General features: G+C 42.2%; 2 protein-coding genes and 1 pseudogene across 2 annotated transcripts; all 3 read right to left on the bottom strand.

The window, feature by feature from the left end:
• Window positions 1-923: 923 nt before the first annotated feature.
• LOC118238938 (zinc finger protein OZF-like) lies at window positions 924-3,811 on the bottom strand (the record flags this gene model as incomplete). Its single annotated transcript, XM_035445858.1, has 1 exon — window positions 924-3,811. A coding segment is annotated over one exon (1,509 nt), but the record flags the coding sequence as incomplete, so codon positions are not given.
• A 1,123-nt stretch (window positions 3,812-4,934) lies between these two features.
• LOC118238937 (zinc finger protein 554-like) lies at window positions 4,935-14,554 on the bottom strand. The gene is made up of 3 exons (XM_035445857.1): window positions 14,360-14,554; window positions 5,378-5,504; window positions 4,935-4,999 (listed from the first exon to the last, which is right to left on the bottom strand). The coding sequence occupies exons 1-3, from the start codon at window positions 14,552-14,554 to the stop codon at window positions 4,935-4,937; spliced, it is 387 nt and encodes a 128-aa protein (XP_035301748.1).
• LOC113836196 lies at window positions 5,131-5,284 on the bottom strand (annotated as a pseudogene).
• Window positions 14,555-22,306: the final 7,752 nt, after the last annotated feature.

Genomic DNA, 22,306 nt, shown 5'->3' with positions numbered 1-22,306 from the left:
CTTCAGCAGTCCCAATCTGGAGAAGAGAGCCTAGAAGCTTCCTGAACCACCGTGTTTCCCTAACCACAATGAAAGTTTGGAAACACTAGGTGTGATACCTGTGCAGTAAACATCATTAGCAATAGAGCAAATGTACTAGGTGGCAAGAGGGATAGACAAGTGAGCAAAAAAGCAAGATGCTCTTCTTCTGCCCTACCCTTTTTATCTGGGCCAGCAGGGACCGCCCATGAGCGGGACGGGTCTTCCCACATCAACATAGAAAATCAGAACAGTTCTTCCAGGGAGGGTGCCCACTCAGGTATTTCTAATCTGTGACAAGCTGACATTAAAACCAACCATCACAGACACACGGAAAGTAATTCCAGAAAATAATCACCAAAGAGAAAAAAATAAAGATACACAAAACAGAAGCAACACAAAATCAATAAAAAATATCCATTAAAGGGATTCATTGATAGCCCAATGGGCAAAGCACTTTGCAGCACAAGGACCTAAGTTTGAATCATTAACACTCATGTAAAGTTGGGAATGACTTCAACCATGTCCATGCACCCAGCACTATGGGGAGTGGACAGAGGTGAACTGTTGGGTTTTGCCTGCTGCCAGATTAGCTCATTGTTCAGTAAGAGACACTTTCCAAAGAGAATAAGTCAGAGAGCCATAAAGCAGGTCACCCACTGTTATTACTACTCCAGCCTCAGTATGAACATGGACACACATGCACATATGTGTTCATTCATGAGCACACACGTACAAACATACAGCACATGGTCTTACATAACACACATACATTTTAAAATGGTTTTTGCTCATGAAAAAAAGTACAGGCAAAGTGCCCAGAACCAGACATATGAAAGCAATGCAAACATTCCAATAGTCTCAAAAAGTCATCTTTAATTAACCACAATTATTTGAAAGGGGGCAGTTATGCATATTTGCATGTTACAAGTTAATGTTAGTTCACCACATGAATCTGACACAATTTACAAGCATGTACCTGATTTGATGACCAAAAAGACACCACCCATTAAACTATAGATTGCTGTGTTAAGAAACCTTACAAAACCATTTCATGAAGGTGTGCTTTCTTTCTACGGCTGTTTGGTTTTGCCTTTCAAATGTGGGTCCTTACTGGTCTTCATCCCATGGGTATAAGCTGACATCCAGTCTCATGCACTTGGCTTATGCTTATTTTGTAAAGCAAAATTCAGAAATAAAAGTCCAGAATTAGCTACTGGGCTGAAGAGATTGCTCAATGGTTAAGAGCACTAACTATTCTTACAAAGGACTTGTGCTCAGATCCCAGTATCTACATGACTGCTCACAACCATCTGTAACTCCAGTTCCAGAGCTTCCAAGGCCCTCTTCATGGTAGCACAGGCACTACACACATGTGGCACACATTCATACATGCAGGCAAAATACTAATACACATGAAATAATACAAATAAGCCTAAATTTTTTGAAGTCTGTATTTAAAGTTATTCTATGGTAGGTTCTTTCATGTCTGTGAAAGGGATGGTAGTAATGGAAGGCTTTCCAATATAGCCCACAAGCAAAGAGTTTTTATTTGTGCATATTGGTAATTTGCCTGCATGTATTTCTGTGTACCACAAGCATACATGGGCCACTCCAGTCAAAAAAGGACACTGAATCCCTCGGAGCTGGAGTTAGACACAGTTGTAGGCTTCCATGTGGTTGCTGGGACTCAAACCTAGGACCTCTGGAAGAACAGCTAGTGCTCTTAACTGCAGAGCCATCTTTCTAGTCCCCTCTAGCTGACTTACACATATTTGGGGGAACCAGGGAAGAAGTGAAGACTTTCTACATTGCAAATGTGCTTAAGATTTCTCTGTAGTCTCATCTTTGTCTTGTCCTTTCCATGATGTGGGACTACAAAAAAGATATAAACAACACCTGCATTCATAGGGCTTTTCTCTAGTGTGAATTTGTTCATGGACTTGAAGAAAAATTTTAATACATAAACCATTTCCATGGTATTTTTTCTAAAGGGTTTCCCTGATTGTGCCCATTTCAAGTTTTTTTGTTTGTTTGTTTTTTTGTTTTTTGTTTTTTTTTTAAAGAAATCAGTATGATAGGAGCTTTCAGACATTGGTAGCAAAAAAAAAAAAAATCCCACTTTTTTCCAGGGTGAGTTTATTTATGTAAAAACAACCCAACCATTTAAAAAATGTAAACATTGCTTACAAGTGTAGGGATTTATGACAGTAAGAATGACTATCTTCGTAAAAGATATTAAGTAAAGGCTTTCCCATACTGTTTACATGCATGGGGTTTCTATTCAGTGTTGGGTTCTTTCATGCTTTTTAAGGTGACTAAGAGATCTAAAGCCTTTCCCACATGTCTTACATTCATGGGGTTTCTCTCCACTGTGCATCAATGCATGGTACTGAAGAGAACTCAAATGAGTGAATGTTTTACCACATTGCTTACATACACAAGGTTTCTCTCCAGTGTGAATCATTTTGTGTTTCCGCAAAGCACTCTCAGAACCCAAAACTTTCTCACATTGTGAACAAACATATGGTTTTTCTCCACTATGTATCTTTTCATGACTTCGAAAGGTGGTAGAACAGATAAATCCCTTCCCACATTGTTTGCACATATAGGGTTTGACGCCACTGTGACTTATTTCATGTCTTCTTAATTGATTTAAAGACAAGAAGGCTTTTGCACACTGTTTACACACATAGGGCTTCTCACCGGTGTGAATTCTCTCATGTATTTGTAGGGAACCAAAACGAGTGAAGTTTTTCCCACATTGCTTACAAACATAGGGATTCACACCACTGTGAATTACTTTATGCTTTTGGAATTGAGTCCAAAGCATGAAGGCATTCCCACACTCCTTACATACATAAGGTTTTTCCCCAGTGTGAGTTCGTTCATGGACTTGAAGATAAGTAGAAGTAATGAACCCTTTCCCACATTGCTTACATACAAAGGGTTTCTCTCCTGTGTGGATTCTGGTATGTCTTTGAAGGGAAGCAGAACGGGAAAAACTTTTGCCACACTGATTACATGCATAGGGCTTCTCGCCCGTGTGGATTATCTTATGTCTTAAAAGAGAATTGAAACGGGTGAAGGTTTTCCCACACAACTGACACTTATGGGAACTTGTGCCAGTGTGGATTTTTTCATGTCTCAGAAGAGAGCTGGAATGAGCAAAGGTTTTCCCACATTGCTTACATGTATAGGGCTTCTCGCCAGTGTGGATCCTTTCATGTACTTGTAGGGAACAGGGAAAAGGGAAGGCTTTCCCACACTGCTTACATACAAAGGGTTTCTTTGCATGGTAATGTTTGTCATGCCCCTTCAAGGACCCGAGAGAAGAAAAAGTTTTCCCACACTGCTTACATTCATGGCGTTTTTCTTTAGCAGGAGTACTTTCATGATTTTGACCAAGTCTTAAGTCTTCATTAGTCTGCTTATCTCTATTCGATTTTTCCGCAGTGGCAGTGTCGGAACTTGTAAGCTTCTGCAAAGATGGGGGAGAGCTGGAAGTGTTCTCAAATTCCTTATTATTATGCAACTCTGGTCCATGTTCCTGAACTTCATTTGATTTCTGCCCTGGCCTAGGTTTTAGCCTCACACTTAAAGCTAAATGGCCAATGACTACGTTTACAAACCCATTTCTTTTACATATATGTACTCCTGGATAAAATTTATGGTTCACAGTGCCCTCTGTAGAGAAGTTACAGATTTCTGCACACTCATGGTCTTCTTTACAGTCATGGAGTTTCTCCACCAGGTGGCATCTGTAAGAAATGAAAAGTGAACTGCTAAGGGTTTGATTATTAATGATTTACCAGTAGAAATACTGGTTTTATGTATCATAATAACTTTGAACATGTTTTGACTGAATGCCATGCAGCATGATTTAAGGATAGCTATAATAAAAGCAATGGTATAATAAACATAATGAGAGGTTATATTGTTTCCATGTTTGGAAAACATTGAATGCATGTGTCACATTTAAATACACATTTCAATACTGAATTTTGTGCACAATTTGATGCATAATACTGATGATGCAAATCATGTTGCATTTTGAACTACTTGAATGTTGCTGTAGTTTGAATGAAAATAATTCCCATAGGCTCATAGGGAGTAGGTGCCGCCATGTTGGAGGAAGCGTCTCACTGGGGATGGGTTTTGAGGTTTCAGATGCTCAATTCAGGTCCAGTGTGGCATCCTCTCTTTCTGCTGCCTGTGGATCCAGGTGTAGAAATTTCAGCTACTTCTCCAGCACCATGTCTACCTGCACGAAGCCATGCTTCCCACCATGATGATTATGGATTAAACCTCTGAACCTGTAAGCCGGACCCAATTAAATTTTTTTCTTTATAAGTTGCCATGGTTATCGTGTTTCTTCACAGCAATAGAAGCCCTAAGACAATTGTCTATATTGAGTTATCTTTTGGTTTTACTTATTTATTTGTTTATTTTTTTTTTGAGACAGGGTTTCTCTGTGTAATAGTCCTGGCTGTCCTGGAACTCACTCTGTAGTCCAGGCTGGCTTCAAACTCATAGAGATCCACCTGCCTCTGCCTCCCAAGTGCTGGGATTAAAGGTGTGCGCCGCCACCAACTATAAGTGTTATCTCAACTATCAGTTCCAGTCTAAAAGAGTAATCTTTTTGCTTCATCTGCACCTCACACCATGATTGCAGATAAACTGATATTTCATTTTTCGTAATGTATATGGTGTAAAGTTTGTACATGTCAAGTATGATAAAGTTCATTTCTGGCCTCCTGGTACTCCCGTTGTTTCCAATGCTGGAGTATCTGAGATGTTCTTACTGATGATATGAAACATATTAGCCGTTTTGGAGACAATTTCCTGAGATATATTTGTATCTTTTACCTCTTTGTAAAATGTCCTATGGCACCATAAACTGTGAGGAACCTGAATTACCTTAGTTTTCTCCCAGAATTTTGATATTCGTTTTCAATCTTTTGGTGTTTCCTTATGTTTCCTAAAATACAGATCAAGATGAATCATTATGAGTCATGATATTACAGCAAAAAACATTAGCAGATTCCAACTAAATTCATGGTATAAAGTAACCCCATACCACAAATTCACCTCCTGTCCCCATTTTTTTCATGGCAGAGTGTGAACACAGTCTCCCACTACCACATACGACTTTTCTACATTTGAGGAAATGGCAGGAGTCAGCACATGACAAATGGGATGGATGAGCTTCATTCTGAGAAAGCCACTTTTCCTGATCAAGGTGTCTCTCCTGCCAGGCAAGTGTCCCCAGATGCTCCTTTTACTATATTTCAGTTCATGTAGCAGCAATGATGAACTTTGTTTGATTGACCTATTATGAGAATGATGATGTCTTTACCTATAGAGACCATATTTCTCAGTATTTCCTTCATCACATCTTTGTAGAGCTCCTTTTGGGATGGATCCAGAATAGCCCACTCCTCCATGGTAAAGTGCACAGCCACATCCTCAAAGGTCACTGACTCCTAAAAGCACACACATAGATTTCCACAAGGTTGAACCTCACAGTACCAGCTATCTAGACTTCATAAGTTATTGTGGCACTATGTTCCATATATTTCCATATATGTTCAAGTTGTCTTGGTGACTGTTAATACAAAATGCGATTCTCTTATAGAGTAATTCTGACAGTAGATTGGAGCAATTGGATAAAGAACAGCAGAATAGGACCACCTTTGCCCTCATAAGTTGTGCTGACTTCTCTTTGTCCACTAGGTCACTGTGACAACTTTTATAACAAATTCTGGTTACCTAATGTCCTAAAGAAAATCCAGTATTAGCTGTCCCAAGACTACATATTCTTACAGATGCTGAAGGAAAAATTCCATTTCTCTTGGTATCTGGGACCCCTGATTAAGAGGGACTTGTCCTTATATAACTATAAAAATGATATTGCTTTCCTACACAGTTTATGCCACCCATATGTGACTTTGATATCCCTGCTTTCTCTCAGAATCCATATTACATTTCCATGTGATTATCAGAGAGAAACTATTTGGTTAGACACAGTATATTTTCTGAGTGATGAATCTTTAAGAAGCTGGTTCAGTGGTGTGGTGTTTTAAACAAGATTGGTCCCCCATAGGCTCATATATTTGATTGCTTAGTAATTAGGGAGTGACTTGAGGATTAGAATGATTGGGAGGTGTGGCCTTATTAGAGTAGGTGTGGCCTTGGTTGAAAGAAATGTGTTCTGGGGTGGACTTTGAGGTTTCAAAAGCCCCTGCCAGACCCAGCGCTCTCTCCCCCGCCTCTCTCTCTCTCTCTCTCTCTCTCTCTCTCTCTCTCTCTCTCTCTCTCCTCTCTCTCTCCCTCCCCCATGCTCCCCAGCCTACCAATCAGGATGTAGCATTTAGCTACTGCTTCAGCTCCATGTGTGCCACCATGCTTCCTACCATGATGAAAATGGACTAAACTTCTGAAACTGTAAGCAAACCCCCCCATTACATGTTTTCTTTTAGAAGAACTGCTATGGTCATGGTGTTTCATCACAGAACTAGATCAGTGTCTACGACAAGTGGATAGTATTTAATCACACTTCTTACTTGTTAGGGACTTGAATATTTCCTCTGTGATTCACTATAAACAACATTTAGAAGTGTGTATCGGCTTTCTCATGGAGCATTTTAAATAATAATCTATTAAGACTTGTGATGTGGGCTGGAAAGATGACTCAGATGTTAAGAGCACTGGGTGCTCTTCCAGAGGTCCTGAGTTCAATTCCCAGCACCCACTGGTGGCTCACAACTATCCGTAATGAGATCTGGTGTCCTCTGCTGGCCTGCAAACATACGTGCAGGCAGAACACTGTGGACAATAAATAAATAAATAAATATTTTTTAAAAAAAGACCTGTGATATAAGGCCAGAGAGATGGCTCAGCAGTTCAAGTTACTGGCTGCTCTTCCAGGGGACCTGAATTTGATTCCCAGCACCCACTAGGCAGCTCACAACTGTGAAACTCCAGTTCCAAGGAACCCGACCCTCTCCTGGTCTCTGCAGGCACCAAGCACACACCTGGGTATAAATGCAGGCAAAATAACCATATACATAAAATAAAACAAAATAACCATTTTAACTTTTTTTAAAAAGATTTTATTTATTTATTATGTATACAACATTCTGCTTCCATGTATATCTGCACACCAGAAGAGGGCACCAGATCTCATAATGGATGGTTGGGAGCCACCATATGGTTGCTGGGAATTGAACTCAGGACCTCTGGAAGAGCAGTCAGTGCTCTTAACCTCTGAGCCATCTCTCCAGCCCCTTAACTTTTTTTTTAAAGACCTGATGCTGCATATTTATTTTCAACTTGACAGGATCAATACTCGTCCTATGTATGCCTGGGATTATCTTGGTTACATTTTAGGCAGAAGGACTTACCCTGTATGTGGGATGATCACCATTCACTGGGCTGGGTAAAGTGAATTGAGAGGACAGAGGTAGCTAAGCATTGGAATTTTTGTCCTCTGCTTCCTGACTGCAGATACAGTGTGAGCAACTGCCTCCAACTCTTGTCAAACTTCCCCAAACACGATAGACTAAAACCTTGAACTAAATCCAAAACAAGCCCCTGCTCTCTTAAATTCCCTTCTCTGGAATTTTGTCATGGCAACAATACAAGAACTTGTATAGGACAGATTAAGAGTAATTCATTTTCTAATAAATTAGTATTGTCTTTTTTATTGGGAACACAAATGAAGAATGAAAAATAGCACATGTTCTTAGAAACAGCTCTTACCACCAGGTGACCCCCTCATAGACATGCATGAAATTCTATAGTTACTAAAAGTGTGATGGTGCCAGGCAAAGGTGGCACACGTCTTTAATCCTAGCACTCAGGAGACAGAGGCAGGCGGATCTCTGCTGACTCAAGGCTGGCCCAGTCTACAGAGCAAGTTCCAGGACAGCCAGGGCTACACGGAGAAACCTTATCTCAAAAAAAAAAAAAAAAAAAAGCAAGAAAAAAAGACATCTTGCTTACTTAGGGTCAAAATGATAAAATGACATAAGGCCTATCATTTCCAGCACAGGCCTTTCATAGCTGAGTCAAACACTGCCCCTCAGAAATCCACCTTACTTTGTTTACAAAAGAAGATTATTTAAGATAGCAAATATCTTACTTCAAAAATAAAATAAAATAAAAAGGCCTACAGCACCCATTTTCCCAGTGGATATCCCATCCAAGTATTAACCAGGCTAAACCCTGCTTGACTTCCAAGAACAGACAAGACCAGGTGTGTTCAGGGTTGTCTTACATTTTTTTAAGATTTTATTTATTTATTATGTATACAACATTCTGCATCCATTTTATCTGCACACCAGAAGAGGGTACCAGATCTCATAATGGATGGTTGTGAGCCACCATATGGTTGCTGGGAATTGAACTCAGGACCTCTGGAAGAGCAGTCAGTGCTCTTAACCTCTGAGCCATCTCTCCAGCCCCTGTCTTACATTTTAAAGATAAAATTTAGCTTACAATTTCATCTTTAAGGTATGAGAACTATTGCTTGAATGTCTGTGCTTTCTCCACTATAAAAACCAAAACCACAGAGGCAGAGGCAGGTGGATCTCTGTGAGTTCGAGACCAGCCTGGTCTACAAGAGCTAGTTCCAGGACAGCCTCCAAAGCCACAGAGAAACCCTGTCTTGAAAAACCAAAAAACAAAAAACAAAAAAATCCACAAATTAAAAGGAGGGGTGTTTTTACTCCTCCCATGCAAGTTTCCCAATTTCTTATCCTAGCCTTCATAGGAGTTAAAAGAAAAACATATATAAACATGTATGTATGTATGTATGTATGTATATTAAAACCCTGTTACTGCTTGTAGATCAGGGTAGGCTCCGACTGTTGAAGATATGAATTTTTTAGACTATTTATATGAAAATCATGTCTTTAAAAAGGACAGCTTTTGGCTGGGCTCCTGGCACATACCTTTAATACTAGCACTGGAGAGGCAGAGAGAAATTCAAGTCTAGCCTGATAGCAAGTTCCAGGCCAGCAGAATGCAGAGTTACACCGTGAAACTCAAAAAAAAAAATCAAGTATGCAGCTGGACAGATGACTCAAAAGTTTAAAAGGACTGTAATGAGTCTTTTTCTGTCCCAGCTCCCAAATAATGACACAGAAAATTTTTATTAATTATGAAAGCTCAGCCTAGTCAGGCTTTCTCCAAACTAGCTCTTACAACTTAAATTAACCCATTTATATTCATCAATGTTCTATCTGGCATTACCTCTCTTTTATTTTGCACCTCCTGTTTTTTCTACTTGTCTCCTAGTGTCTTCTGTGCCCCTAGATTCTCCTCCTCTTACTCTCTCTTCTCAGAAATCTCACCTATACCTCCGACATAGCTATTGGCCATTCAGCTCTTTATTAAACCAATCAGAAGGCACTTTGGCAAAGACACATCTTCACAGTGTACAAATATTCTGCAACAAAGGACTGTCTTTTCTCTCTTCCAGAGGACCTAGGTTTGATTCCTAGCACCCAAATGTCTCATAACGGTGGCTTGTAACTGCCTATAACTATAGTTTCTGGGGATCCAATGCCCTCTGCCAGAACCAAACAGATACATTAAAACATCTATACCCACAAAATAATAAAATAGTTTTATTTTTAAATTCAAATTAGTAGCCTAGGGCTTAAGATGGCTCAGAGGTTAAGAGCACTGGCTGCTTTTCCAGAGGTCCAGAGTTCAGTTCACGGCAACCACATGGTGGCTCACAACCATCTGTAATGAGATCTGGTGCCCTCTTATGTAGGACAGGGGTACATGCAGACAGAACACTGTATACATAATAAATACATCAATCTTAAAAAAAAAAACTTGGTAGTCTAGCTTTGGACCCACAAATTATAGTTCTAAATAAATGAAGTAAAATGTTTCTGTTTAAATACATACATTTTATGTATGGCTACATGAATATAAATATTGTCATGGTTGCATTTTTATATAGTGTGTGCAAAAACAGAATGGCTCATAAGATGAATAAGTTAAATTAATCCAAACATTTCCTAGTTCATACTGTAGCTAGAATTTTAAAACTGAACATTCTAGATTCTGGCAGTCATGAAAAACTAAGCTTGGCCACTGGTCCTGATACAAAAGAACAGCAGTTCTATATATCAATGTGGCTCTGCTTGGGGGAACAAATAAAAGAGTCTGGTGATATTAAATCTGGGTTTGGGAAGATAACATGAGCTTCTATTAAAAGGAAGAAGTTCAGAGTAAAGAGGTATACACAAATCTGTCATGTCTCTTTTCTGTGATCATTACCTCAGTTCTTAGTCTGTAAGGTGGCCAAAGATTCCTATTGGTGGGACTGGAGTGATGGCTTGGTGCTCTTCCAGAGGATGGGTGTTTGCTTCCCAGCACCCATATGTGAGCTCACAACTGTCTCTAACTCCAGTTCCAGGGGAATCCATTCCCCTTCTGGTTTCCAAGGGCACCAGTATATGTGTACATACATATAGTTGGTCAAGAAGCTAATACACATAAAATAAAAATAAATATTAAAAATGACTCATTGTTTCCTAGAATTAACTGGTCCTCGGGTGGGGCCTCATGTGGGAATGGTTCAAGGATGCTCTGCAGCTCCGGAAATCTAAGACAGCTATGGTGTAAAGACAATGGCCATCTCTGTGCTTTCAACCTTCCCAAAGGAAAAGAGATGGATACCAAACTAGATGGAAATACTAGAGTTTTCTTCTGCTTTCTGTTGTCTTACAGGCCAAATTTAAAAGTTTGTCCTTTTTAAACAAAAATACTGTCTAACTGTCTGTTATAAGAGAACATAAATCTTTTGGTTTTTTGTTTGTTTTGAGACAGGGTTTCTCCGTGGAGTCCTGGCTGTCGTGAAACTTGTACTGTAGACCAGGCTGGCCTCAAACTCGAAGAGATCCACCTGCCTCTACTTTTCAAGTGGTGGGATTAAAGGTGTTCACCACCACTGCCTGACTGAAGACTTAAATCTTTAACACATTTGTTAAAGTTGGTTGAAAAAGATTAATTAATTACTTAATTAATTAATCATGTATCTTAAAGATGATTAACATGTTTCAGAGGCATGTCAGATAGAGCTTCTAGGTTTTCATTAAAATATGATGTTATGGGGCCTGGAGCAATGACTTATCAATTAAGAGCACTGGTCTTACAGAGAACCTGAGCTCATTTCCTAGCATTGACATCAGGTGGCTCACAACCGTCACGGCTCTATAGGCACCTGGGAGAATGGGGCCAGTAAATGAGAGCTACTAAAGTCTCATGTAATAGCCAACTTTATTCGGAGCATCGACAGTTTATACTCTAAGGGTTAAGAGAAGTCACAGGAATAAAGTGCACAACCCAAGGGCAAGCCACACGTGGAAAAATTGTATTTTTCCATAGAGGCATATAGACAAGTAATGGTAGCCAGTTGTAATGAAAAAATCTATAGTAAACTCATTCCTGTCTGCTACACCTGGGAAGGGCACAAAAACATATTTGAAGAACAATTTTGTTGTTTTGAAGAAACTGAGAGGTCACAAGACTTGTTTTTTGGAGTTTTCTCACAAACTCTCAGAAATCTCCTCACAGACTGCATTCTAGAACAGTGTTCTGACAACAACCACCTGTAACTCTTCTAGCATCAATGGGCACCTACAGTCACAAGTGCACATTTACACTAATAAATTAAAATAAATATTGAAAGGTTCAGGCATTATGCTGGCCTGCCCCTGTTACCTGGTGGAATCCACTCAGGCAATACCCTGGTCAGCCCAAGGTTCCATGGGAAAGAAGTCTGCACGCAGGTGCAGAGGCCCCTTTAAAAGATAGGCCCCTGCCCCTTTACGCTCTCTCTCTCTCCCCCCTGTCTCTCTCTCTCTCTCTCTCTCTCTCTCTCTCTCTCTCTCTCTGTGCTCTCTGTTTCCCCGCTCTGTCTCTCTATGGCGACCGGCCATGGCGGTCAGCCATTTACCCCTGTTCCTCTTCTTAGTCTCCCCATTCTGCCGGGCCTTATAATAAACTTATAGTCTTATGTCTGTCTCAGCAATTTCTCTTTTCTTCTTTTTAAACAAAACAATAACAAATATATCTTTAAAAATAAGAAGTTAATTTTTAAGAAAACGTTTTCTAAATTCTGTAAGACAAAGAGGAATCAAAGGTATTCAAAGTTATAGCAATATGATATAATTTTGGAAGAAGACTGTTAAATCGTAAAGGGACTGTTGCTGGGTAGTGGTGGTGCACACCTTTAATTCCAACACTGGAGAGGCAGAAGCAGGCAGATATCTTGAGTTCGAGGTAAGCCTGGTCTATATAGTGAGTTCCAGGACAGCCAGGGCTACACAGAGAAACTCTGTCTCAAAAAAATTAAATAAATACAGTCTAATATATTCAGGGAGTGTTTATCCATACAAGAACAAACCTGACTGATACCCTTAGCTCTGGGAAATGATATATTGATCTGGACACACTGGCTGCTGAGAGAAACCAGAAAAAAGTTTTCTAAATTCCCACAGTTAACAGACTTAACAGTTAACACCTGAACTGGTTGCGACACAAAACACTCACCTAGGCTGATTTTCCTTATGTTTGTCTCTTTCCTCCAGGCATCTGATCACTGACCCACAGCTAGCCTGCGCCAACAAATAACAGTCCTTGACTGTAACCCTGAAGACAGGCTGACCTCAGAGAAAGCTGCTCTAACCTAGTTTAATAACTGTGGCATCCTCTAGCACATCAGGCTCTCCTCTGTTTTGGGCACTCTTGTTTAAGAACAGCCTAACCGTAGGGAAGCTTGTGGGCCCAACACTTAGGGCTTTCTCCTCTCTCGATGCTTCATTCACATACTGTCAGGGCTTACTTCTATCAGTACTTTGCATTTTCAAGCAATATTTTGAAACAAACCAAATACAATAACAATTATGACAGAGACCAGCCCCCATCCACCTCATGCATATGGATCTTCCTTTCTGCATGCCTGACCATGTTAGGAGGACTTGGGATTCACTGTGAGTCCTAAGAATCCGTGGCCTACAGATACAGGTCAGGGAATTTGGAGGGAGAATTCCCTTGAATCTGTGTCCCGGTTAGCTTTAAATGTCAACTTGACACAGTCTACAGTTATCCGAGAAGAGACTCTCAACTGAGAAATTATCTGAATCAAATTAGAATGTGACCTCTCTGTGGAGGATTGTCCAGATTCATTGTAGGTCCCAGCCCTCTGTGAAAGGCACCTTCCCTAGGCTGATGGTCCTGGGCAGTACAAGGAAGCTAGTTGTTACTCATGAGTTTATTAATGAGCCAGCAAGTCGCATTCCTCCGTGATTTCTGCTTCAAGTTCTTGTTTATGACTCTCTTTGAAATTCCTTCAGTGATGGACTGTGACCTGGAAGGATGAGCCAAATAAAGCCTTTCCTCCCCTATGCTGCTTCTGGTCAGAGTATTTTATTCCAGCAACAGAATGAAACCAGAACTGTGAAAGGCTCCTTGGAAAACCCGATGCCACTGAGATAAAAGAGACATGGTATGATGAAAAGAGAATGGCTGCTCACAACTAATTTATGCTGTAGGGGGACAATTTTTACCTGATTTACTCGAATTTTAAAGCAGAAAACCCTAGAAAGGGCAAACAGCCACCTTCTGCCAGCACACCAGTAGGAACAAAGTCACTCCATCAATAAACAACTCCTGAAAACATACCACATTTTATCAAAAACACCAGACACACGGGCTTATCAGCAACAATATATGCAACCCCCTCACCTGAACCTATAGAAGGAGCACCCTAAGACCAAAGTGTGCACGACAGAAATTACAGTGTCAGCTGTCAAGAGCCGGGGAACAACCACAGGCAGGGACCTTGCCTTTGTCCTAGGTTTCAGCGCTGTGTCTCCTGCACGCACGGATTGATTGATGAGTCTTACTCGGTCCCCAACAGACCTTTCTTTGTCCCCGCGTTAGCTCAATGCCGGGACTTCAGAAAAGCCTTGTGGGCTCCCAAGCCTTTCTAACACTTAACCAGTCCGAAACCTGCACATTGGTTTCTTTTGGGGTGAAATATTATTATATGATTTAATATGAGTGGTTAAGATTGGAATAAAAGAGCTGCGATTTATTGTCCAGGGTCTGCGAGTAAGCAAAATCGGTCTTACTTGGAAAATCGCAGCCAAAAAAAAAAAAAAGAAAAGAAAAGAAAAGAAAGAAAAGAAAAGAAAAAAAAGAAAGAAAAAGAATGTATAGGTTATTTACTAAATCGTGACAGTTTAAAAAGACACCTCATGTCCCTGTATGTTTGTGACATAACACGCACAGGACTCGGGGTTCATCACACCTCCTTTCTCCTCTGGTGTACGATCTCCCCACCAGCAAACCTAGTCTCCACCAGCCTCTGCCGACACCGCCCAGTCTGCGGAGCAAAGCCGCGCTCGCCCGCCCGCCGGCGGCACTGAGCGCTCAGCATGAGACAGGATAGCAGCTCTGGCTGCTGGCCCAGCTCCACCCAGAAGGATCCCCACCCAAGGCTCATCCCAGCCAGACTAGACTGGCTAGACTCATCCGCAGACTAGAGCTCACCCCTCTCCCACACCCAATCGCACGAACCATTTCCAGCGACACGGTGCAGTGGTATCTCTTGTGGTTCCTGTTGTCAGTGGAGGGGAGGCCAAAAGGGATGGGAAAAACCTGGAGAATCCCTCCACAGTCGTAAAGTCCCAGATCCCAAATATGGCAGGGACCAAAAGGGACGTCTCAGTGACATGTAGCAGCCATCTTCCTAATGTCTGGTTTCTCACTGGATATGCATCCCGAAACAACTTGCCTGGTTGGCCACCAAGCCACAGACCCGCCTCCTAAAGCTTAAGTGACAGGAGGAGCACACCCACCTAGCAGAGATTCAAATCAGGAATTCTAGGCACAAGCCTGCCCTGCCAGTCCAGAGCTGCCCTGGTTCCACTAGGGGAAAGGGACATAAGCACAGCCTGTCCTGGCTTTCCTCACCGGGCGTTAGCTCAGCGGGCAATTCTTGCTTCCTCCTTTTCCGAGGGGGTTATAGATGTACTCAGGGAATTCCAGACTCTGCGTCTATGGGAACACCCCATTTCATCATAGAAGACAAAGGCCGACCAGGTCTTGTTGGAATAAGAGAAAGAGAAAAGACTGATGTTATCATACTTCAGGAGTTGAATGACACAAATTTCTCTACCTACCCATATTCAGCAACATAGAAAACATACATACAAAGGAACACATTTATTGAAAAATATAGGGAAAGGGAAATTTATAGACAGAAAGAGGCCACATATACTAGTAAAGTTCCCATACTTTAACAGTGACCAAGAGCTTAGCCTGACCCAATGACTTCTGATGTCTTCTACAAACACAATGTTACCTGACTCCAAATAGGCAGCCTTGAGAGATAACAGGTACTACACAATTCAGCCCATGCCCTCAGATATACATGAGGGTCAGATTCAAGAGGGAATGAGTCTGACACTGAATCAGATTGATTCTGGTGGCTGTCACACAACTTGAGGTCATAGTCTATCTGAAGCCAAGTTCAGCCACCCAACCTTGTGAAGACAGTTAAAACATGCAAATTAATAGGAAAAAGCAGGGAAAGGGAGATTTATGCAATATGGCTACATTGGGAAGAGGAACAAAAAGATCCAGGGACTCTCCATCAGTCCATCTTGGGATTGTTAAAGTGGGATGGAAGTTTAAATAAAGGGCGATGACACATTAAGCAGTCCAGGACGAGGCATGATCGCACCCATCACTTAACTGTCAGTATCTCTGGGAGGTTGTGAGTCTTTCTTGGAGAGGAGAAGAGCCCCAATTCTGGATGACCCAGCTTTTCTTCTCCCAGCACAAGATGGTGGGGGGTGGGGAATGTTTGTTTTGTTTTGTTTTGTTTTGTTTTGAGACGGATTTGTGTGTGTGTGTGTGTGTGTGTGTGTGTGTGTGTGTGTGTGTGTGTGTGTGTGTAGCTTTGGAGCCTGTCCTGGAACTTGCTCTGAAGAGCAGGCTGGCCTTGAACTCAAGATCCACCTGCCTCACCTCCTGAGTGCTGGGATTAAAGGCTGGGGTTCACTGTTTTAATACTGTTAAAGTTAAAGCATCTCTTTAGAAAATATTCACTTCTTCCAGGTTAGTGACAGGGACAAAAGATTTAATGTCAATCAGAATGGTGGGGCCTGAAAGGAAATAACTTGGGACTGCTCACAAAAAGCAAAGATATCTATTTAAGGCTTTGGGTAAAGAAGAGGCGATCTTGCACTTGAAGGAACAAGTCTCGTTAATGTGTGACTTAGAAGACATAAGGGAAGTGAGGGGTATGCCATAAGGGAAGTGAGGGGTATGCCATAAGGGAAGTGACGGGTATGCCATGTTGGTTTAGGATCTGGTTGTCTGAGGAGCTTGGTAATTTCATTTGTGGTGGTGTTAGGTTTTGAGGGGTTAATCAGACCACATTTTCTTGCAGTATTTCAGAAATTGGCAGGATCCCTACTGAGAATATGTCTGTGACTCTCTGACTGGTTCTCTGGTACCCAGATGCTAGGAAAGAAGTGCTAAGTCCTAAAGACAAAGCAACTCCCTCCATCCCGGTTCTCAGAGCTGATTCTGAGGTACCTGGTGCTTCAAGGGGTAGTTTAACAGATTAACTGAGTTTGTAAACAAACTCCCTAGGTGTCCGGATTAGAGAATGACAAGCCAAGGAATTTAGAGACAGGCCATGTCATACTCTCTCTGGCACTAAATCGTGTGGTCTCAAGGAACAATCTTTGTTTCAGCATTAAAGGTAAAGAGAGGCAGCTACAGAGGGGTGTGACCTCAGCCATATCTAGCCATACCTAACAATATGGATCTTATATAAATGTCTGTGAGATGACTAAATCCCCACTCAGTTGCTATAATAGACTTTCACCAGGGCTGGGCATTTAGCTCAGTGGTAGAGCACTTGCAGACACAAGTGCAAGGCTCTGGGTTCCCTCCTCACCTGGGAGTTGGGAGAGAGACAAAATAACAAAAAGGCACTGGAGACATGGCTCAGCAGTTAAGAGCACTGTCTGTCTTTCCAGAGGACCTGAGTTCAATTCCCAGCACCCACATGGCAGATTGCAACTGTCTGCAACACCCTCACACAGACATGCATGCAGGCAAAACACCAATGCACATAAAATAAAGTAAAATAGTTAAGAGATTTCTACTCAGGACTTGGAAGGCAGAGGCAGACAGATCTCTGGTGAGTTCCAAGCCAACCTGGTCAACAGAGTGAGTTCCAGGACAGCCAGGGCTGTTATACAGAGAAACCCTGTCTTGAAAAACAAAAAACAAACAAAACAAGACTTTCACCCCTTTCAGCCATGTGTGAGGCCAAAAATACAACTCTCACTCCAAAGGGGATAAGAGATAATTTATTCTGGAGCTGAGAGACCATGACCTGCAAATATATTCATGTTACTCCAGCAGCATGTTCCAATGTGGTAAGAGTATCTGTGATGTTTTACAGTTACAAAACAAAGACAAGAGACTTGAAATATAGCTGTGGAAACATTGTATAGGTAGATTACAGAAAATGGGGCATTTGTTTGTTTGTTTGTTTTTTTCGAGACAGGGTTTCTCTGTGTAGCTTTGGAGCCTATCCTGGCACTCGCTCTGGAGACCAGGCTGGCTTTGAACTCACAGAGATCCGCCTGCCTCTGCCTCCCGAGTGCTGGGATTAAAGGTGTGTGCCACCAACGCCCGGCTAGGGCACTTCTACTACATATCTCAGACTACCTGACCACATGCTTAGCCTTCTGGTTGCTAGAAGCAAGTAGTGGGCTAAATTAATATCCTTAAAAAGATTTTACCTAGCTGGAGAGATGGCTCAGTGGTTAAGGGCACTGGCTGCTCTTCCAGAGGTCCTGAGTTCAATTCCCAGCACCCACACGGAAGCTCACAACTGTCTGTAACTCCAACTCCAGGAGTTCTGACACCTTCACACAGATATACAAGTAGGCAAAATGCCAATGAACATAAAATAAAAATTAATTAAAAAAAAGATTTTACCTGATAACCACAAGGATATTAGGTCCGACACGGAAGTGGACAAAAAGTGGTTAGCAAGAGGGTTTAAAGACAGCCAAAGCCAAATTATAATTAAGCTTTTGTATGGGCAGTGTTCCAACCTCTGCAGTCATTGAAGCTGTAATCACCTTTATAGAACATTCAACGTTGTATGGCTTCTTCTTTTGAATTGAAAAAAATATTTTTGAGGCAGGGCCTCTCTCTACGTCCCTTGCTGGTCTGAATTTGCTATGTAGAGTAGGCTGGCCTCTAATTCAGAGATCCACTTACCGGTCCATCCACAATGATAGGATTCAAGGCATTCACCACCAGACCCAGAAAATTATATATGTACATAGTGTGTGCCTGTGTTTCTGAATGTGGGTGTGTGCGCCTGTGTGGGGATCTGCAGAGGCCCAAAGGGGTATCAAAGCCCCTGGAGCCGGAGCTACAGTTGTTTGTGAGCAGGCTGATGTGGGGGCTTGGATCTGAACTTGGGTCCTCTGAAAGAACAGAAAGTGTTCTTAACCGCTGAGCCATCTGTCCAGCTCACTCCTCCCTCCCTTCTCCCTCTCTTCCTCCCTCCCTCCCTCCCTCCTCTTTCCTTCCTTCCTTCCTTCCTTCCTTCCTTCCTTCCTTCCTTCCTTCCTTCCTCACATTCTCTCTTTCCTTTTCCTCCTCCTCCTTTTTTTTGAGGTTGTGGGTGCTTTCCTTCACAAATGCAATGAAATCACGGAGCCAGCTGTGACTGCAACATTGTATACCTAAAAACATTTTCAAAAAACAAAAAACATTTTCTACTTCTGCCTTTTTTTTTGGTAAGTTCATTTGTAGCCTGTGTGCCACTGGCCCATCAGCTACCTTTGGCAGAATTATAAGGTGCCTGTATTAAAAGATGAATCAAGAGGAAGCAAAGGAAATGTTTGAACATACTCAGTTAAGCAGGCTCGGGAGGCAGAGGCAGGCGCATCTCTGTGAGTTCGAGGCCAGCCTGGTCTACAGAGTGTGTGCCTGGACAGCCTCCAAAAACCATAGAGAAACCCTGTCTCAAACACCCCCCAGCCCCCCCCCAAAAAAAGAAAGAAAAGAAATTCAAGGTCACATACATCCTCAAATCCAAGCGCCAGACTTAATGTTGAAATTGAGCCCCAGAGCAGATCACTGGAGAATGGTCAAGGACACACAAGAAAGTAACTGGGGTGAGCATGCAATCCTCTGCCATGAACAACCCCAGACTTGAAGACTGCTCAAATCTTCAACTTTGCCAAAGGCTCTTCCGTAGGTCACCTTAAGACTTTCACCTAAATGTTCACTTACAGAAACCCTTTATTCAAGGAACTGCCTATCCTAAAAGAGTCTTTCTTTAAGTCTGATTGTCACAGATTTTTCTTCTTGCTCTTAAGTTACCTGATGACCCCACTGACTCAGCCCTTAAGTCTGTTACCGCCTCAGTAGGCCAGAAGCTCCGTCTACCCCCTGACTAACCGCTTCATTTGCCTGCTCATGCTCTGCAGCTCCTCACAGTCAGCACTTCTCGGGTTAACAGTTCTGATCGGCTGGAAGCCGTGTGCTTCCAGGAGGTAGCTGAGCAAGAAATTCCAAGGAACGGTTAATTGCCACCCCCACTGAAGGGTCACAGTGTGCCCCTATTGTGGATTGAGGTCCCTCGGTCCTCTGCCCACTGCTCAGTGACCTGCTTCGCACCAACATGGGGTCATGAAAAAAGGATGTTGACTCCAAATCTTTTAGTTAAATGCTAGGATGCTCCCCCATTCCACTTCTACCTATGAAACAGAGAAAGCCCTAAGACACTTCATACGGATCTAAAAATGGGGCAGAAGCCTATTGTTTGACAATGTAAAGATGGCAGTTGTTTCTAGGTAAATATGCCAGCATGGAAAAGGGCACAACTGGTAGAAACTCTCCATTCTGCTCAGCTTCTAGTTCTCCTTTTCCCCAGCTGGTGGTCGTCCGAGAAGTTTCTGGGCCTGGGGATTTACATATTCTGCTTACCCCCTTTGAAAGCATCTCTTGAATCCACCCCCCCCACTACTGACTCATGTGCTCATTTGGGTTTGAGACAGAGCTTAGAGGAAGATAACCTTGAACCCCTGTCTTAATCCTCTTGCCTCCACTCCTTGTTTCTGTCATTTCTGTAGTCACGCTTAACAGTCCAAATAAAGTGTCATTAGGTAGCTCTGGGACCCTGAAGACACACCTGCAAAACTCCATGGAGCAGTTCTAGGACAACTGGAATGTGTAGCAGGGAGGGCTGTGTAGGCATCAGAGCCGCTAGTGTAAGGAACCAGCTGCTGTGTGTAACAGAATCCTTGAAGCAAGGGGAAGACCAGGTTTGAAAGGCAGTCTGGGAGAGGAAGCAGGCATTGTTCAGGGTCAATGCAGAAACAGGGGACAGGCAAGAGCCTCTTGAAACAAGCAGGTGACAGAGTAGGGGAGCCTGCTGGAGGGGGGCCATTAGATCTTGAAGGCTCTTTTATATTGATAGTGGATGATGTAAGGGGAGTTTGGGGCCAGAAATAAACAGAAGAGTACCTACCCTCTGGCACAGGGTGATAGCGAATCTTCATTAGTTTGAGTGCATCACCATAGAAACACACCTCTTGGTCTATGAAGGGTGTTTTCAGGGAGACCCACCCTGAAGATGGGTGGCACCATTTCAAGCACTGGGATTCAGGACTAAATGAATGGGTGAGGGGTGGGTGCACGCTATGAGCACCAATCTGACTATAGAGGCAATATGGTCAACCAGTTGTCTCATTTCCATTCACACAGCTAAGGCTGCTCTTCTCCCCATGTTTTCCTTCCATGGGGGACTACATGCCTTCTTAAATCTTGATTGAAAACACAGGCTTCCTTCCTTAAATTGCTTTCCACTTTTGTTTTATCTTTTGTTGTTGTTGTTTTGTTTTTCCATACAGGGTTTCTCTGCATGACACTGGCTGCCCTGGAACTCACTCTATAGATCAAACTGGCCTTGAACTCCACAAGCCAACAGCGTGTATGTTTTCAAATATACAGACTCTAATATGGTAGTGGTGGCACATACCTTTAATCCCAGCACTTGCGAGGCAGAGAGGCAGGCGGATCTCTGTGAGTTTAAGGCCAGCCTGTTTTACAGAGTGACTTCCAGGTCAGACTCCAAAGCTACAGAGAAACCCTGTCTCAAAAACACCAAAAAAACCCCAAAACACAACAAAAGAATATAGACTCTAGATTTTAGCAAGCGAGAGATGAAAATATAAGTTGATGTGGAGCCAGGTGTGGTGGCGCATACCTTTGATCTCAGCATTTGGAAGGCAGAGGCAGGCAGATTTCTGAGTTCAAGGCCAGCCTGGTCTACAGATTGGGGTCCAGGACAGCCAGGGTTATACAAAGAAACCCTGTCTCAAAGAACAAAAAGTCTATTTGAGAGGAGAAGTGATCATTGGGCAGAAGGGAGAGGAAAAAAGATTTAAAAATGGGCACGAAGAGTCAAAGTACCTAGTATACATGTGTCAAAATATCATGACAAAACCCATTACTTTTCACAATAATATATGCCATTTTTCTAAATTTAAGGAAGAAATTACTTCCCCCAATTTGGACCTAATGTAAACATTCTGAAAATGACTAATCTAAGGTTTAATGTTCACTAGATTGAGTGTAATTTCTTCCTATATTTACCCTTTCCTGTGGGTTTATCAGAACATAACCAAATGGTTAATTGTGAACATCTGTATTTGTGAAGAGCAGTAAATAGTATATTGGAGGAAATACTGTAGTGTTGGTATAGTAACTCAGAAAAGTAAAAACTGGACCAGAATAATGGTGGTCAAAGCAAAGTCAAATCTGCTGCTGTGAAGACATGTGTCCCAGACATACACCACTGGGCACCGCTCCTTAATAACTATGACAAGAGAAAAGGACACTCTATAAGGCTGGCTGTAAAACTGACAAACATTTTGAATTATGAAAACGAACACAGTGCCCCCTCTTCCCTAATGTGAGTAGTAATTCTCATGAATTCAGATTTCCTTCACTGCATTATTTGAGGCCTTCCACATAACAACTCCTTTGATTGCCAAATACAGAATTATACTCACATCTTAGTATGCCCAACACAGAAGCCTCTCCCTATATCTAACCAACCCCACAAACCCCTGCAAGTTAAACGCCAATCCCGCCAGCATGTCTAGGAGTGTTCTTACTGACGAGACACTTGTTTACTGTG

The sequence above is a fragment of the Cricetulus griseus genome, chromosome 5, assembly GCF_003668045.3.
Source record: "Cricetulus griseus strain 17A/GY chromosome 5, alternate assembly CriGri-PICRH-1.0, whole genome shotgun sequence".
Lineage (NCBI taxonomy): Eukaryota > Metazoa > Chordata > Mammalia > Rodentia > Cricetidae > Cricetulus > Cricetulus griseus.
Note: the sequence above shows the minus strand (reverse complement) of the source record. Positions and strands in the feature narration are given on the sequence as shown.

What these genes read in the sequence shown, in the direction of transcription:
- LOC118238937 (XM_035445857.1), bottom strand. Translation starts at nt 14,554, where the DNA reads ATGAGCCTTGGGTGGGGATCCTTCTGGGTGGAGCTGGGCCAGCAGCCA. An exon ending in TACACCAGAGGAGAAAGGAG is followed by an intron (nt 5,505 to 14,359) that starts GTGTGATGAACC and finishes GTGTGCTTTTAG; the next exon opens with GAGTCAGTGACCTTTGAGGA. An exon ending in GAGAAATATGGTCTCTATAG is followed by an intron (nt 5,000 to 5,377) that starts GTAAAGACATCA and finishes TCTGTATTTTAG; the next exon opens with GAAACATAAGGAAACACCAA.